Below are 19995 nucleotides of genomic sequence, written 5' to 3' on the forward strand. Positions count from 1 at the left end.
TTTAAAAGTAGGTTCCATGCCCAGTGTGAAACCCAACATGTGGCTTAAACTCACAACCCAGAGATCAAGACAGGAGCTGAGATCAACAGTTAGCATGCTTAGCTGACTGAGCCACCCAGGTGCCCTTGATTGATTTTTTATGTTAAACCAACCTTGCATTTCCAAGAATAAACCCTACTTGGTCAAGATGCACTATCCTTTTTATAATATTGATTCAAATTGCTAAAACTTTTATTAGGATTTTTCCATCGATGTTCGTGAGAGATACTAACCTGGAGTTTTATCTTCTTATAATCTCTTTTGTTGTGAGAAGACATACTTTAGATGACTTAAATCCTTTTAAATTTATTGAGATTTATTTTGTGGCCCGGGATATGGTATACTTTGGTAAAAGTTCCATGTGCACAGGAGAAGAATGTGTATTCTGCCATTTTGTGGGTAGAGTTATTAAGTGTCAGCTCAAAGTTGTTGGTAGTGTTCTCAGAATCTATATTCTTACCAATTTTCTACTTCTTCCATCAATTATTAAGAGAGGGATATTGAAATCTCTAAATATGGTCATTTGTTTGTATTTGCAGTTCTATCAGTTTTTGCTTCATGCGTAAATTCTAGATGCGTAAGTATTTAGGATTGTCATGTTCTCTTGATCTATGTTACTTCTAGTAATATTCTCTGTTCTGAAGTCCACTTTGTCTGAAATGAACAAAGCTACCCCAGCTTTCTTTTGATTAGTGTTAACACACTGTATCTTTTTGTATCTTTTTAATTTGAACCTATTGTATCTTTGTATTTAAAGTGCATTTTTGGGGTCCCTGGGTGGCTCAGTTGGTTAAGTGTCTGACTTCCACTCAGGTCATGATCTCAGCATCCTGGGATCGAGCCCTGAGTCAGCCTACACACTCAGTGAGTAGTCAGCTTCACCCTCTTCCTCTACCTCTGCCCCTCCCCACACTTGTGCTATCTTTCTCTCAAATAAAAAATAAAATCTTTTTTAAAAAGTGCATTTTTGTAGTCTCCATATAATTGAGTCTTGCTTTTTCATCCAACCTATCTTGGCCTTATATGATCTTTGACTGGGATATTCAATGTATATTACATTTAATGTAATTATCAATATACGTGTAATTATACATGATTGATATACATAATTGATAATGTGATTATCAATATATCGATATAAGTTTAAGTCTGCCATCCTATTTGTTTTATATTTGTCCCTCTGTTCTTTATACTCCCTTTCCATCTTTTTGCCTTCTTTTGGATTAGTTGTATATATTTTTTAAAAGATTTTATTTTTAAGTAATCTCTATACCCAACATGGGGCTTGAACTCACAACCCCAAGATCAAGAGTCACATGCTCTACCAACTGAGCCAGCCAGGTGCCCCAGTTATATATTTTTATGGTTCCACTTTCTTCTGTAGGTTTATTAAGTATAACTCTCCGAATTTGATTTGTAACTTCAATATTTTTTAGAGTTTCTGAGATACATCTTTAACTTATCACATCTATCTTCAGGTGATATTATACCACGTCAGGTATGGTAGAAGAGCCTTCAAGTACTATATTTACATTTCTCCCCTCCTGGTTTTTGTACTATTTTTGCCATACATTTCATTTTAACATCTGCTACAAGCACCGCATTATGTTCTTTTTATTTTACTTAAGCAATCAATTATCTTTTAAAGAGATATAAATAATAAGAACAAAATCTTACATGTGTACCCATCCCGTTACTGTTTCCAGCACTCCTCATTCCTCTGTGTAGATACAGAGTTCCATCTGGTATCATTTCTCTTCTGTCTGAAGGACTTCAACATTTCTTGTAGTATGTGTCTGCTGGTAATGAATTCGTCCACATTTTGTGTGTAGATGAAAATTTTACTTTCATTTTTGAAAGATAATTGGTGGGTATAAAATTCTAGGTTGACAGTTTATTTTCTGCCAGGTCTTTAAAGCTGTGACTGCAATGTCTTGCTGCTTGCATTGTTTCCAACATGAAATCTGCTGCAACCATTATCTTTGTTCCTCTCTTCCCAGCTTGCCTTTCCCCCTCTTCTGGATGCTTTTAAAAGTTTCTCTTTATCACTGGTTTTCCACTATTTGATTATGATGGGCTTTGATACAGTTGTCTTTGTGTTTCTTGTGCTTGCTTTTTATTGAGCTTGTGTCTGTGTGTTTACTGTTTTCATAAAATCTAGAATTTGTTTAGTCATCATTTCTTCAAATATTTTTTCTATTTCAACCTCTCCCTCCTCTTCTTTATGAACTTCACCTGCACACATATTAGCTACTTGATATTATCCCACAGCTCACTGATACAATGATCTTTTTTATTTTTTAATTCTCATTTGTATTTCAAGTTTACTAACTTTTCTTTCTGCGATGTTTAATCTATGGTTAATCCTTCCATGTATTTTTCATCTCATGAATTGTGGTTTTTATGTTTAGAGGTTTTAGTTTTTATATCTTCCATGTCTCTCTTTGAACTTTGGAACTTACATAGTTACAGTAACTGTTTTAATGTTCTTGTTCACTAATTCTAATTTCTGCCTCAGATCTACGGTGGTTTCAACTGGTTATCTCCACCTTATGAATCATTCATTCTCAGTTTTTTGAGGGCCAGTAATATCTTCTTTGATTCCAAACATTGTAATTTAACCTAGTTGGGTGCTAGTTAATTTTGTACTCCTAAACACATTCTCGAACTTTGTTCTGGGACTCAGTCACTTGGGAGCTGTTTGATCCTTCTGGTTCTGCTCTACAAATATGTTAGACATGACTGATGCAGTGCTCTCTCTAGAGCTGATTATTCCCACTACTGATGCAAGACTCTTCGTGCACTCTTCCAGTGCCTTGTGAGTCATAAGGTTCTCCAGTCTGGCTGATGGGAACAGGCACTGGTTCCAGCTTTGGATGAGCACTGGGCACTGTGAACTGGATTCCTTTTGGGAGGTTCTTTCCTCAGCCTGACCTTCACTATTTTCTCACGTGCCTGTGCTGATCAGTCTTCAGCTGAACATTCAGGAGCGGCCCTCTGCTGGTGTCTAACATCTCTCTCTGAGCAGCTCTCTCCTCTCTGGTACTCTCTCCTGCAAACCTTAGCAGCTTTAGTCTCCACGGACTTACAGATCTGCCTCCTCAACTCTGGGAGTCCACTGGGTTCCCACTGGGGTCTCTTGCCCCATGCCATGGCCTGAAATTCTCTCAAGATAGGAGGCCAGGGCAATCAGAAGACTTGCCTAGCTTGTTTCCCATCTCTCAGGCATCTCTCTCCTTGGTTATCTGATAAGTAGTGTCTTAAAAACTGTTATCTCATATACTTTGGCCACTGTTTGGTTTTTCAGGCAGGAGAATAAATCTAGTCTCTTTTTACTCTACCTTTGCCAAAAGCAAAAGACCTTAGCACTAAGTTTTCCTTTTTCATTAATTCCATTCATCAGTTTCCTTTTCCACAACCTAATCCATGTCATACAACACTCTTTAAAAAGTCCCCTCCTCCGGGATGCTTCCCATCCTCCTTTCTGCATACTGAATTAGGGTTCTCCTCTCCCATACCAAGTCACTACCTCTTGAAGTCTGGGGCTGTATTTTGGTCTCATGAGTACCCTCAGACACAGCAGAGTGCCTGGCCATTGTGTATGCCCAGTCTCATGCAGAGACTAAATCAGCACTTGAAATATAATAGCCAACCAGCTACAGGTTGGATCCTTTTGTGGCTTGGGGCATAAGAATGCATTTTCCATAGAGACAGTATGGAAATATGGGAGGACAAGCCAGGTGGCCTAGTGCTAAGATAAATGTCCTCCCTCCATCCTCCTTTTCCAAGGTTTTCTTCGCATGAGTTGATGGGCAAGGAGGAACAATGTTTTGCCCAAGGTTGAAAAGGAGGGGGAAAAAACAGTTAGAGGCTAGAGTCTTAGAAGCAATGACTCAGCACCTGCTCCCCATCCTGGGCTCAGGGAGGGGTTCTGAGCCCAGCTGGATGGAGAAGTCAGGCAGAGCAGAAGCTGAAGGAGGTGTGTAGGGAATCACACCTTGGGATTCTGGCCACACGCAGTGCTGATGTAGGACCAGGCCAAAAACATTAGCCTAGAAGTGAGCCCATTTTCCTTCACCACCCCCTAGGTGAGGCCTTGTTCCTGAGGACACAAGAGACATGTTCCAAGGTCCTGCAGGAGTATGTGAGCACCCAGAGCCCAGTAAATTTGGGCATTTATATTACTGAAAACCCATCAGTGGTCAGAAGTTGGCAGAGCTGGAACAAATAGCTGGATCTGTCGGCTTGTCTGCCAAATCCTACGTAATCTATTACATGGCTGACTGTGGCCTCCTTTGCTGTGGATTTACCCCTTCTTTAGGTGAGGGCAGCAACAGCACATGCAGAGATCTGACAGCAGGAGGGTGCGGGGGGGGGGGGGCTCCTGCTGAGGCCAGGCAAAGACAAGCGGAGCCAGCGGCTCTCCAGGAAGCTGTGGAGGGCATCTCTATAGCTTCCAAAGCCCAATCAGGCAGGAAGGAAAACAGAGCCTCATGTGAGTATGTGGGCAGCGTGTAGGTGTCTCCAGTATGTCTGGATTTTCTACCTAGCTTTAAATGAGCAGCTTTATCTGCCTTAGCCTCCTGAAATCAGGGAACGGGTGAGAAGGAAGGAAAAGAAGGAATGAAACGCCATTCTGACCTGTATTCTTGAAGCTAGTGAAGCTTCTCTAATTTGTCTATTACAAACACGCACTCAGGTTTCCTCCCAGCCTGATGTCTCCCCAGTCTTAGTGCTAGAGAGGCCTTTTCTACAGTAGGCATCAGAACTCAGTCGTGAGCCAGCACCCCCAACACAAGCAGCCCCCATGCCCGGCCCAGGGCCCCACGCATGGGTGAGTGACCTCTGTTACCTGAATGCCTTCCATGGCCTCTGGAGAGACTGGTTCCCGTGGCTCCTCAACTATTTTCGGGGAACTGTGGTTGCAAGTACCAAGCTCAGCATCTTTGAGAAAGAGAGAGTGGCATAAGGACAGAAAATAGATGATAAATATCTGCAGAGCTATGGGACACTGGAGACAGCATGGTAACCGATATGTTTCTCACCTGCAGCACATCTGAAGAACTGTAGAGCAGAGGGCAGTACCACGAGGTGGGGAGTCCACCCCAATTCTGACCTCTCAGTGCCCTCATGCATGTGATGGAGATAAAATGATATCTGCCCCTATAGAGTTATGGGGAAAACAGGATGCCAGCGATGGGCTGGAGCCTAGTTCTGGCCCACAGGGGGCCCTAACCCTCTGCGGTTCCTGAGCCAGTGCTCCTTTCATAGGAGCCCCCCTTTAAAGTTTACAAACAACTGATTAGCAACTTTCTGGGCTGCAGGCTTTGAAATGATTTGAAGACCGAATGTGGGAAAGACCACAATTAGCTATGTCAGTGCTATCTGAACGCCGAAGATTAATTTGCACAAGAGCTGCTTTTCCTTTGTCTGAAAATATTATAGCACACAATCTGACAGTGACCACTATTTTTACTTCTCTAATTTCTAAGCAAGAAGAACTGGAGCTGAGCATTACTGTTTTAATATGTTCTGGAAAGTCAATAATCAGGGTAGTGTTTGCATCTTTAACTTTTACTAAAAATTACAGTAGAAAAAAAAACTTTCCCTCTTTGTCTACAAAGCTCTTTTCCCCTCTCTTCCTTCTCCTCCTTCCTCCTTCTGCATTCCTGTCTTTCTTCCAGCCCATCTTTCTTCTGGGCCTTCTTATTTCTCTTCCTCTCTTTCTGCCCCCCTCTCTCTCCTATCTTGTCAGACTCTCTTTGCTTCCCTCTCCCCCTCCCACTTCTCTCCCACCTCTTCCTCTGGTTCTCCCTGTGTCTGCTCTGCTGGAGGATTCTCAGCAATGACATCTGTTCACAGTCACCCTAGGATGTTCTGCCCAGGGGCTGCCCCCCCCCCCTCACTGCCAGCACAGGCCTGCCTCTCCATCTTCTTGTCTCTGACATTCATTTCAGATGATGTGGATAGGCCAGAGGTAGTCTATCCTCTCAGCTTCTTCCTCTCCCACTGTGCCAGCCAGGACAATGGCTCCTGCAGATACCTCTCAACCACAAATCCCCAGATTATGCATGCCCTATACCTGCTTCTAGCAGAGATGGAGCTGAGTGAAATAGAATGAAATTCTAAGAGAAAAACTGGATGGCTAGGGAAGTATAAAGGGCATAGATGAAGAAGTACATAATGTTGAAGGTACGATGAGAGAGAATCACTTCCCAGGGTAAGGGGTAGCTCTTTTGGCATGGGGAGAAAATGGCTGGCAAGAGCAGCAAAGGACCTAGAATTCCTCTTCTGAAGAAACATGCTTGGGGGGATGTATCATGTCTTAGTACCTGAATATGTCCTGCTCCCTGCAAAACTTTTCAGAAAGTCTATATGGGGTTTCCGACATTCTCATGATGACAAGAGCCACATGCTTTTTATGTTAATTTACTTTGTTGATATAATGTGTATTCGGTAAAAATGCATGAACTTCTACATATATTTACTCCCATGTACAAACCACCCAAATAAATACCTAAAGCATTCCCAGCACCTGGAAGTTTCCCTCATCTCCCTGTCCAGCCAATGTACCACTTAAAGGCAGTTGCTCTTTGGTCTTCTACCATCATTGATCTGTTTTGCTCAGCAGCAGACTTTTTGAATTAAAAAAAAAACACATATCAATAACTCCCTATTCTCAAGTCCTTCTTTGTTTTTTAAAAGATAGATTTTCCTATTTTGTTTTAAATTTGAAGAACAACCCAAAAAGCAACTGAAAGAAAAATACTAGACCTTCATTGTACATATATTTCTTTTATAATTAGGACAAATTTACTAAAACAGTAAGAGACCTTAAAGAATGGATTTGATTTGCAATGAACTGATAACCTGGTGACTTCACTGTTTGACAGTCTAATGTTCATGAGACAATTACCAACTACAACAGCTAATTGTCTTGGCTAAACTGTCGTGGGGTTCTTGCAGTTTATTAGTAAGCAGCTGCCATGCTTGTCCCCAGAGGTGGCTGCATTTCAGAACTGGGCGAGGTGATGCTGTATCTCTCTTTCTTGTGTCTCCGGGGTTTTGGGAGGTTTCATTAGTTAATGTTCATAATGTGTCCTGAGATCCTCAAATGTGAGATGCTATCCCAGGGAAAAGTCAAAGCACTGGTATTATATAACACACAACCAAAAACATGACTGAGGCTACAAATTTAAGTTATTTTATTACTTACACCACCTATGTAGCTTAGAAGTTATGAACTAGTGGGAGTAGATGCACCATTTGCTAGGACTTTCCCTGTTCTTGAGATTGCTTCTATGGGATGGGTTTACCATGAAGCTAATAATGCGAAGGGTTCAGGTACCACCCCCCCAGGTTCCTCCCAAGACACAACACGTACTATTGTATTCATAATTTTGCATTTGTTTTCTTAGAGAGGGCTCTCAGACTGTATAGACTCTAGGTCCCACAAGACCTGGGTCTGCCCTGCTCTATCTAATAGTGATAATACACAGGGAAAGCTAATGAATATATTTTGATGGTTTTAGGAATAAATAAAAGTAAACAATCTGGTGGAGTTTAACATTTATTTTAAATATAGATCAAAGCTCCCAACAAGAGTTTTTTGTGAAATGGAATAAATTGATTCTAAAAGAATAAATATGGAGGAATAGTTTTTAAGACATTTTAAGAAATAGTCGACAGAATTTTAAGAAATAAGAACAAACAGCAGGCGAAATTTCCTAATGAATATTAAGACATGTTATAAAGCCAGAGTTACTGGGACCATGGATTATTCAAGTAATATAACAGAATGGAATCCAGAAAAGAGCCAGACAATTTTAAAATTATTAATATATGTTAAAGGTGGCATTTCAAATTGGTGGAGAAAGAAAAAACTATACAAATAAATAAATAATGTTGGCTCACTATATGGGAAAAAATTAATCTGGTCCCCTATTTTATATAATAGACAAAAATCACTTGCAAATATGTTAACAGCCTAAAGTTTTTTATTTTTAATGTTGAAATTATAGGAGAGTATCTTATGATCTTGGGGGTGGAGCAATTCTTCCTTAAAAATCCATCTGCAAAAGGGTAAAGGTCAGAAAAGAAAAATATTTTTTATTTATTTAATTGTTGTGTGTGCCAGGCATTTTTTTACATTTTTATTTTAATTCCAGTTAGTTAACATACCTATTCAACCACATCAAAATCTAAAAGGTCTGTCAAAAGTACCCTAAAAATACTTTTTTTAAAAATTTGATACATGGAGAAAGTATTTGCAACACATAAAATAGCCTAACGATCTAATTACAGAAAGAAGAAGCAACCCATTAGGCAAAGGCAATGAATATCCAGGAAATGTAAACAACCATAAACATACAAAAGTGTTCCTCCTCAATAATATTGAGAGAAATAAAGTTAAAATAATATCTCCTTTCATACCTACCATATTGTCAAAAGGTTAAAATGCTGACACTTAGTATGAGAGAACTGTGAAAAAGTCTGGAGGAAGATGACTGGTTTGGCCACATTTGGTGGCATGTGAGTATTTCCAAGCCCAGCAAGAATAACTCCAGGAATAGAGCCTAAGGAAACTCTGCAAGGGGTCCAAGGAGACATGCATTGGGATGTTTACTGCAGCACTTTTCTCAATAACAAAATAACAGAAGCAACTTTAATGTCCTTCTAAGGACAAATGTGACACATTCCATGTGGTGGAATACTGCCCAGAAGGTAAAAGGAATGTTCTAGACCTATGCCTGTAAAGAAGTAAATTTCATTTAGCTCAAAGAATTTTTAATTTCTGCCAGATTCGCTCTCATTTCCGCCCTTAGAGATTCTATATAACTATTAGAAGTTATAGAGCAATTCAGTAACATGGCGGGATGCAAAATCAATGCTCAGAAATCAGTTGCATTTCTATACACGAATAATGAGACTGAAGAAAGAGAAATTAGGGAATCCATCCCATTTACAATAGCACCAAAAACAATACGTTACCTCGGAATTAACTTAATCAGACACATAAAGGATCTATATTCTAGAAACTATAAATCACTCTTGAAAAACTTTGAAGAAGACACAAAAAGATGGAAAAATATTCCATGCTCATGGACCGGAATAATTAACATAGTTAAAATGTCTATGCTACCCAGAGCAATCTACACTTTCAAAGCTATCCCGATCAAAATACCAATGACATTTTTCAAAGAACTGGAACAAATAGTCCTTAAATTTGTATGGAACCAGAAACGGCCCCGAATCGCCAAGGAATTGTTGAAAAGGAAAAACAAAGCTGGGGGCAGCATGTTGTCGGATTTCGAGCTGTACTACAAAGCTGTGATCACAAAGACAGCATGGTACTGGCACAAAAACAGACACATAGACCAATGGAACAGGATAGAGAACCCAGAAATAGACCCTTGGCTCTTTGGGCAACTAATCTTTGATAAAGCAGGAAAAAACATCCGGTGGGAAAGAGACAGTCTCTTCAATAAATGGTGTTGGGAAAATTGGACAGCTACATGCAAAAGAATGAAACTTGACCACTCTCTCACACCATACATGAAGATAAACTCCAAATGGATGAAAGACCTCGATGTGAGACAGGAATCCATCAAAATCCTAGAGGAGAACATAGGCAGCAAACTCTACGACATCGGCCAAAGCAACCTTTTTCATGACACATCCCCAAAGGCAAGAGAAACAAAAGATAAAATGAATTTATGGGACTTCATCAAGATTAAAAGTTTCTGCACAGCCAAGGAAACAGTCAGAAAAACTAAGAGGCAGCCCACGGAATGGGAGAAGATATTTGCAAATGACACTACAGATAAAGGACTGGTATCCAAGATCTACAAAGAACTTCTCAAACTCAATACACGAGAAACAAATAGAAGGAACCGAGATGCCCTTCAACAGATGACTGGATTAAGAAGTTGTGGTCCATATATACAATGGAATATTACTCAGCTATCAAAAAGAACGACTTCTCAACATTTGCTACAACATGGACGGCACTGGAGGATATAATGCTAAGTGAAATAAGTCAAGCAGAGAAAGACAATTATCATATGATTTCTCTCATCTATGGAACGTAAGAACTAAGAAGATCGGTAGGGGAAGAAAGGGATAAAAAAAAGGGGAGGTGATCAGAAGGGGGAATGAAACATGAGAGACTATGGACTCTGAGAAACAAACTGAGGGCTTCAGAGGGGAGGGGGTGGGGGAATGGGATAGGCTGGTGATGGGTAGTAAGGAGGGCACGTATTGCATGGTGCACTGGGTGTTATACGCAACTAATGAATCATCGAACTTTACATCAAAAAACCAGGGATGTACTATATGGTGACTAACATAATAAAAAAAAATTAAAAAAAAAAGACTGACTCCCTCTCCCTCCGCCCCTCCCTCCTGCTTGCTCTCTCTCTCTCTGTCTCTAAAATAAATAAATCTAAAAAAAAAAAAAGAAGTAAATTTCAAAACACCACCTATTCCCAAAGACACCATTTATATATTTAAAAAAGCCACTACCACAAAATAGTAGTGTTTTTTCTATGAATACATGGACGTCATATAAAAGTATAAACAACTGGTCTGGGTGGATGCATACTAAAGTTATTACAATGGCTATTTCTGGGGAGGAGAGAAAGAATCAGGCTTAGACGTGGTTCAATGGGAACTCAACTTTAACTGCATTATCTTAAATTTTTAAAGGACAGTTTCATGTGTTATAATGTAATCAAGATTTTTTAAATGTCCAATTATAAAAGTAAATTTTTATCTCCAAAATACTACAAAATAGCAATTCTTGTTTATTATTATCATATTATGGATGATTTCAAAAAAGCCTGCTGAATGAATTTAAGTCACTCAATTTTAAGAAGGGGAAAGATTAGAGGTTCAAGTTAAATCATTCATTCAACTAAACTTCAATGGAGAACAATGAGTTGTAAGCACCCTGAGATACTCAGAAGTAAATAATGAATCAGATGTAGCCCCTCTTATTCTACAAGGCTCACAAGTGATGAGGGTACACACACACACACACACACACACACACACACACCCCTATCTCACAGTGTGAAAGTTGCTGAAGCAAACATATGAACAAAGTACACTGAATGCTCATTTATTCATTCATTAATTTAAAAATTTATATTTCACACCTACCATCTGTTAGACATTAACATTCCAGGGATTTCAGCAATGAACAAAACGAACTTGCACCACCAAAGCAAGTTAGTAAATGAACAAGAAAACACCGTTATGATAGATGGCATATAGAAAATACCCCCAGGAGCTGCTTTAGATTGAGCAGTTGAAGTCCTTCCAAACATTTAAGTTGAGAACTGAAGGCTAAGAATTAGTCTTGAGACAATAAAAGAGAATGGAAATAATGAGCAGACAACTCTTTCTCGGAGTTTTGCTGAAGAGTGAAGACATCCTTATTTCTTGATATGTTTTCCTTCCTTGGTTTGCCCCTGACCCTGTGGTCTTCTTTGTAATTGTGTTACTTTCCTAGGGCTGCTGTAAAAATTACCAGTCATTTCGTGGCTTAATGATAGAAATGTATTTTCTCATGGTTCTGGAAGCCAGAGTCCAAAAATCAGTATCCCTGAGCAGAAATCAAGGTGTCTGCAGGGACACATTCCCTCGGAGGCTCTAGGGGAGAGGCTGTTTTTGCCTCCAGCTTCTAGTGACTGCCTGCATTCCTTGCCATGTGGCCACATCACTCCAATCTCTGTCTTTGTGGTCACAGCCTCCTCCTGTCTGTGATATCTCCCTCTGTCTCTCTCTCATAAGGACACTTGTGATAGCATGTAGGGCCCCTCAGATAACCCAGGATAATCTCATCTAGAAATCTTTTATCATACCTACAAATATCCTTTTTCCAGAACTAAGGTAATATTTACAGGTTCCAGGGATTAGAATGTGGATATCTTTTGGGAGGTAATGTTTCAGTCTACCTCAAACAACACCTGTCGCTGAAGGAATGCTGTGTATCCATCCAAATGCTTACTCGGAAGATCAGACTCAACTCATCCAAATCAGAAATCACAGCATCTCCATCATATAATTCACTAACTCTTATTATTCCCATTTTGCAAAATGGTTCCACCATCCACCCAATTTCTGCAGTCATCCTTGATTTTTCCCTTTTCCATAACCTTCCTTTTCTCCATATGCAGTAAAATATCAAATTCCATTAATTCTCCAAAATATCTCTGAGGTTCATCCATAATCACTGTTTTGATTCAGTCCCTCCTCATCTCTTTCCTGGACACTCTAGTGGCCACTGGAAAGTCTTCCTGTGAACTAGAAGTTGACCATGGCTCCCTTTCTAATTAAAGATTCCCAATGGAACACCATCCAGCATGTTGTGAATAGATTAATCTAAACTCTTTTGCAAGGCATGAAAGCCTTGATTACCTCACCTCAATCTCCTATTCTGCTTCATCTACTGTCAATCCCTCACTTCATGCTCTAGCAACCCTGAACTTGTACTTTCCCTTAATAAGCAATGGTTCCTAATACCTCCTTATCTTGCACATTTTGTTCCCTCTGCTAGGAAAATCTTTCTGCTTATTCACCTAGAAAGCCCCAATTAGTTTTTGAAGTTTTGACTCAAAAGCTTGTTTTCCTGTGAATGCTAAGCTGATGCTCTCAAGATGACTTAAGTATAATTCTGCTGTGGTCCCACCACAATTTTCTAGCCTTCAAAACTCTTCTCTTATTGTAAATTAATTTGTCCTGCTTATTTATCCTGCCATTAGACAGTAATAGACTCCCCAGTACTAGAGTAGGCTCTTAATATCTAGTATATGGGAAGTACTCAGTATTTTTTTTTTAAGATTTTATTTATTTATTCATTCGACAGAGATAGAGACAGCCAGCGAGAGAGGGAACACAAGCAGGGGGAGTGGGAGAGGAAGAAGGAGGCTCATAGCGGAAGAGCCTGATGTGGGGCTCGATCCCATAACGCCGGGATCACGCCCTGAGCCGAAGGCAGACGCTTAACCGCTGTGCCACCCAGGCGCCCCGGAAGTACTCAGTATTTACTGAATGGATGAATGAACAGCAAGAGGCTGATGATGAAGTCCACAACGATACAAAGGAAAACACTAGGGAGGCTGTGTGAAAGGAGGATAAAGGGCTTTTTTCTTATTTTTCAAGGAAACTCCTCCCCACTGGACTGCAGTGCAGACTCCAGGCCATATAGTATGATCAACTTGAGCTTCATGCCCTGGTAATTTCCATATCACTGTCTTGAGATGAGACTATAGGTTTTAGCCTCCTGTAGGCTAAACTGGAGTTTGTGTCTCCAATAAGACAGGAGAAAGAAGTCCATGACAAAAATCATCAGCATTATTCTTCTTTGTGTGTGAGCAAGGGTTGGAATGATGATGCTGATTTTTCACTCTCCCTGGATTTAGGCCCTTTGCTATGTAGTATCCTATCTTTCTGATTCTGGGCTCAGCCATGTGGCCTGCTTTAGATAAGTAACATATGTTAGTGCAAAGCCTAGACCTCAAGAGGCCATGTATGTTTCTACTTGGTCTCCTGCACCTTTGTGGTCACCATAAGAACATGCCCAATCTAGCCTGCTAAAAGGATGAGAGGCACATGGAGGAGAGTCAAGGCCAGCCAAAATCAGCCAACAGGCAACCAATGCCAAGACATATGAGAAGACCCAGATAAGATCAGGAGAGCTAACTGGCTTCAGCTGTATCAGCAAAACATGCTTATTGTGGTTTTGTGGCTGTTTGCTGGAAGCACTATCATGGTATTGATGCAATAACAAAAGATAATAGAGAGAATCAACCAACTCCTAAGCCTGGTTCCTTAAAAATACTAATTAAATTGACACTGGTGAGATTAATAAAGGAAAAGGCACAAATAAATAATCCCAATAATGACAGATAAAAACATAGGAGACATCTATAAAGTTAGATGGTAGATATACACCCATAAGAACATTAAATATAAATGGACTAAATAGTCTAATTAAAAGACAGTGGTTGTCACTCTAGATTAAAAATAATTAAACTCTATGCTGTTTATAAGAGACACATCTAAAATGTAAGGAAATAGAAAGAATGAAAATAAAAGAATGGAAAAAGATATGGTATGCAAATATGAATCAAAGAAAGTAGATATGGCCATATTAAAATCAGAAAAAGTAGACTTTAAGGCAAAAAAAATCATTAAAGATGACTAGGATACTTCATAACTGATTTTTTTAAAAAGTTCAAAGAAGATAAAATGATTTAAAAATTATATACCTAACAACACAGATTCAAAATAAAAAATGAAAAATGATAGGCTATGAATACATTCACAATCAAAGCAGAAGATTTTAACACATCTCTCATTAATTAATCAGATAAGTGATGAAGTCAATGAGGATACAATATTGAACATTATTATCAAATGTGACTGATTTATATAGAACCCTGCACCTAACAACTATAGGATATACACTCTTTTTATGGACTCAAGGAACGTTTTCAAAACTCAGCCATATGTTCAATGAAGATTTAAAGGATTAAAATCACACAGGGTAGGTTTTCCAACTTCAGAGCAATTAAGCTAATACACAGTAATAAAAAGATAACTAGAACATCCCAAATAGATAATGTGAGATATATCTATATATATCTATATAGATATATATAGATATATATATCACACATTTATATAGGAATATTATTCAACCTTGAAAAAGAAGGAAATCTGCAATATGTAACAATGTGGATACACCTTGAACACATTATCCTAAGTGAAATAAGCCAATCACAGAAGGACAAATACTGTGTGACTGCACTTACAGGAGGTATCTACAATAGTCACTCACAGAAGCATAGAATAGAATGGTTGTAGCTAGGGGCTGGGAAGAGGGGGTAATGAGGAGCTACTATCCAATAGGTATAAAGTTTCAGTTATGTAAAATGAATATGTGCTAGACATCTGCTGAACAATACTGTGCCTAGAGTTAACAAAACTGTATTGTATACTTAAGAGTTAACAAAACTGTACTGTATAGTTAAAAAACATAAGAAGGTAATTCTCATGTTAAGTGTTCTTACCATAATAAAATTAAATAAAAAGATAAAAGATATCCCCATATGTTTGAGAATAAATAATTCTTTTAAATAACCTAGGGCCAGAGAGTAAAATAAAGTGAAATTTCAAAAATATTGATAACGAATACATTGCATAACTTGTGAGCAGCAGCTAAATCCAAGCGGAGAATGTTTATAATTTAAACACTCATAAAAGAGAAGAAAAAAACCCTGAAAATCAATGAGTTAAGGATCCATCTTAAGATAGGAAAACAAACATCAAAATAAGCCCAAATATAAAAAGGAGGAAATAAAGAAAAGAGCAGAAATAAAATAAGTAACAAACACAGAATAGGGAGGACCAAACAAGCTAATAATTGGTTCTTTGAAAAGACTAATAAAATTGACAAACCACTAGCAAGACTGTTTGAGACAGGAGAATACACATAAGCAAGGTCAGGAATTTTGAAAAAGGCAGTGTCACTACAGAGCTTATGAACAGTAAAAGTATAATAGGAAAAAATGAATGGCTTCAATTTTATCCTAATGCATTTGAAAATGTAAAGGAAATGTACAAGTTCTGATAAAAAATTACAAACTACCAAACAGACGAAGAATAGTTCTACAACAATTTAAAAAACTAAAACTGCAATCAAAAACCTTCCCTCAAAAAGCCCACCAGGTTTAGATAGTTTCCCTGGGAAATTCTACAAAACATTTAAAGAATAAATATCTCTAGTCTTGCATAACCTTCCAAAAATAAAAGAAGGAAGACTACTCCTTAAATTGTTTTATGAGGCCAACAGAACCTCATTTCCAAAGTCTGGCAAGGATATTTCAAGAACTGAAAATTACAGACCCCTCTCACTCATGGAACATAGCTGCAAAAATCCTCAACAAAACATTAGCAAAGAATCCAGCACTGCATAAAAAGAATAATAAGCCTATTATTAACAAAATAGTTACCATACAAAAATTAATCAATGTAATTTACCTCATTAACAGAATAATGAAGAATCATATGATCAACTCAGCAAATACAGAAAAAAGGCATTTTATAGAATTCAATTCAATTAAGAAAACAACAACAGCCATTCTTGATAAATTTCTTAGCAAACCATAAATACAGAAACTTTCTTAATCTGATAATGGGTATTCACAAAGCCATCCTTAATGGTAATATATTCAGAGCTTTCCATTTCATATTAAGAACAACAAAAGTATACCTGCTAACACCATTTCTATTCAAGGTATTAATCAGTGCATGAAAAAGAAAAAGAATAAGGATTAGAAAATAAGAAAAACTTACATTGTACAGAGAAAATCCAAAAGAATCTGCAGATAAATTCATAGAATTAATAAATCAGTGTAGAAAGGTTGTTAGATACAAGATCAATATCCAAAACAAATTGCATTTCTATATAACAGCAACAAACAATTAGAAAACAAAAATTTTTAAAGATAAAGTTTCCAAAAGTGTGAATATATCAAATACCTAGGAATGAATCTAACAACAGATGTGAAAAGCATATATTGCAAAAAGTATAAAACATAGTGAAAAGAAATTAAAGAGGACAAAAATAAATTGAGGAATATACCATGTTCATAGATTAGATATCTTACTATATTGTAAAGATGTCAGTTCCCCTCACACTGATCAATAGGTTCAAAGCAATACCATTCAAGTTCTCAAATTATTATTTTTGGGGTGCCTGGGTGGCTCAGTCAGTTAAGCATTTGCCTTTGGCTCAGGTCATGACCCCAGGGTCCTGGGATCAAGTCCCGCAATCCAGCAGCATGCTCCCTGCTCAGTGGGGAGCCTGGTTCTCCCTCTGCCTGCCCTTCCCCCTGCTTGTGTGCTCTCTCTCTCTGTCAAATAAATTTTTTAAAAATCTTAAAAATTATTTTTGAGCTGACTTGCAAGTTTATGTGGGAAATCAGATAAACTGGGTTTTTAAATTTTTTTAATGATTTTATTTTTTTTAATAATCCCTATACCCAACATGGGGTTCAAACTCAACCCCAAGATCAAGAGACACACACTTCACAGACAGAGCCAGGTAGGTGCCCCACAGATAAACTGGTTTTAAAATGTCTTAAGGTAAGTTTGTTTGTTTGTTTGTTACCACTATGTTACCTCCTGTAGTTACTTTTGAATTATTTATGGTTGTTTTGATTAAATAGGTAATTAAGTATTTTTTAAAGATTTTGTTTATTTATTTGAGAGAGAGAGAGCAAGAGAGAAAGCACAAATGGGGGGCAGGAGAGGGAGAAACAGGCTCCCCACCAAGCAGGGAGCCCGACTCAGGGCTAGATCCCAGGACCATGGGGTCATGACCTGAGCCCAAGGCCAACACTTAACCAGCTGAGCCAAGTCATCCCAGTAAGTAAGTATTTTTTCATAGCAACCTATGATCCTATAAAATCAGGTGTTCAAACCTTTTAAGATATTTGACAACTTTTGGTATTTTGCCTTCCCAAAATCAAATCCTAAGTAAAATCTTGACCCTTAACTGACTTCCCAGAGGGTCCCTGGAAAATCTCAAGGGATTTGTTCTTTTCTTGTAAAATGAGAGATAACGAAAATTAATTAGATACATTGAATAGCATAAAAAGTACTGTCAAATAAGAGATGTTTAACTTTCCCTAAGTTATATTTGTATGGGTAAGTGTTATTAATATAAATATTTCTGGGATTATACAAAGCTCCTAGAAATTTGTCAACATCCTCACTGTTCTGGTACTGCTTTGCCTTATATTAGACACAATAATATAATGCTATTAACATTCCAGTTATTATTTTCAAATGCAGGATGCCACAGAAACAACAAAATTTCCTTGCCAATTATGTTAATTTCATAATGAACTCTCATAAGATTTTTAGCCACAGACAGTTAAGTCTTCCACCACCTGCAGATAGTTACTGGTTGTCTTGATGCTTCCCTGGAAGCTCTTACAATCAGCCACAAGCCTGGGCGCTTAACTTCAACAAAAGGAACTGTCTCAAAGACCCATGAAAAGGGACTAAGCCAAGCACTCTAGAATATAGGCTTCCGGTAGCACTGACTAACATTGAGAGCGTATCACTGGACTGAGCAAGGAGTTACAAATCTCTTGTAGGCAAGCTGATGGGTTCATGAAACTGTTAACCCGAGATCAAATCAAGGAGAACAAAAAATAATTACATAGAACAAAATGAACTGATTAAGGATATTATGTCATTTCTTTAAAATATTTCTCCTGGCTTTAAGGAGCCTTCCTTTTTGCTCTTAAGGTATTTTTAACTTTCAACAATTTAGTAGATTATACTTTTGAAAACACTTATATTTTTCTCCCTGCCTCATTCTTCCAGAATTTGGAAACTCTTATTGAGTATTCTAATTTTCATAGCAATATAGTTATTTTCACAGGTTAAATAAGAATCTGTTCTCTTGGGGCACCTGGGTGGCTCAGTCGTTAAGCATCTGTCTTTGGCTCAGGGCATGATCCCAGGGTCCTGGGATCGAGCCCTGCACTGGGCTCCCTGCTCTGCTGGGAGCCTGCTTCTTCCTCTCCCACTCCCCCTGCTTGTGTTCCCTCTCTCACTGGCTGTCTCTCTCTGCCAAATAAGTAAATAAAATCTTAAAAAAAAAAAAAAAGAATCTGTTCTCTTTGTAAACAGGACGTAACTGGAAACATTGGTTATATGACCAAGGCTTTGATTGGAATGCCATATTTAAGAATGACATGTTTAGAATCAAATACAACTAGATAATTTTAAGGAAATAAGGTTGATTTTATGGACTTAATGCTTATCAAGCCTTTTTGGGTATCTGCCACTGGCTTACAAGTTTCCCAGCATTACAGGTGAGTAAGGAAGGATAATTTGGGGGACTTTGAGAAGAAAGGAACTCACCCAAATCTATAGGTACTACTGGAAGTGAAGTCTGGTGGTGAGTTCTTGGCTTGGCATTCTAGCCTCAAGAAACATTTAAAGGTCTAATTTAAACTTTCTTATAAAATTCCAGCAAAATAGGCTCTCTGCTCCTTCCAAGTAAATAGACAGCTACGTTTTCCTCTGCAATGCCAGCAGCACTCCTAAGACACAATGGTGAAAGTCAGAGAAAATAGAGCTCTTAGCCATACTGAGTTCCTAGTCATCAGTGTTCCTTTTTTTTTTTTTTTTAAGATTTATTTATTTAAAAGAAAAAGAGAGAGAGAGAGCATGAGCAGGAGGGACAAAGGGAGAGGGAGAGAGAATCTGAAGCAGACTCTGCACTGTGTGGAGCCCGACACAGGGTTCAACCTCAGGACCCTGAGATCACAACCTGAGTTGGAATCAATAGTTGGCCACTTAACTGACTGCGCCACCCAGGCACCCCACCAGAGCTCCTTTTAACTCTGGCAAAGTGGATACTGTTACCATTGATGACCCCTTCATTGACCTCAACTACACAGTCTGTATGTTTCAGTATGATTCTATCCATGGCAAGTTCAATGGCACAATCCCACTAGCATTAAAAACCCAATAGAAGTTTCTATATCTTCCCACTGAACCCCTAACCCTCCTCCCATTGTTAAATTGATATACACATCTTTACCTCTGGCTATTCGGTGAGTTGCTCACCAATATAGAGCATTTCTGCATGCATAATAAATTTTTTCCTGTTAACCTGTCTATTGCCAGTGAATTTGCAGGTCCCTGACCATTCAAACTTGAGTTGGTAGAGGAAGTTTTTCTTCTCAACAAACGTTTTTTATATCAAACAAGAAAAAAAACAAAAATAAATTAATCAAGCAAGTAGAATAGGAACACCAAAGCAAATCCAAAGAAATTAAGAGAAGGGAGGTCATAGGAATAAAAGCCAATATTAATAAATTCAGAAAGAAAGCCATAGACTTGGTAGATAAATCTAAGAGC

At 38.3% G+C, this 19995-nt stretch overlaps 1 protein-coding gene across 1 annotated transcript in view; it reads right to left on the reverse strand.

The window, feature by feature from the left end:
- Positions 1–19995, reverse strand: part of CFAP61 (cilia and flagella associated protein 61) — a 286086-nt gene that overhangs the window by 204859 nt on the left and 61232 nt on the right. Inside the window, exon 8 of the mRNA XM_008710053.1 lies at positions 4892–4983. Coding sequence (XP_008708275.1) covers positions 4892–4983 — 92 coding nt within the window. The remainder of the gene's footprint in view (positions 1–4891; positions 4984–19995) is intronic.

Source organism: Ursus maritimus, unplaced genomic scaffold, assembly GCF_017311325.1.
Source record: "Ursus maritimus isolate PB19 unplaced genomic scaffold, ASM1731132v1 scaffold_22, whole genome shotgun sequence".
NCBI classification, from domain to species: Eukaryota; Metazoa; Chordata; class Mammalia; order Carnivora; family Ursidae; genus Ursus; species Ursus maritimus.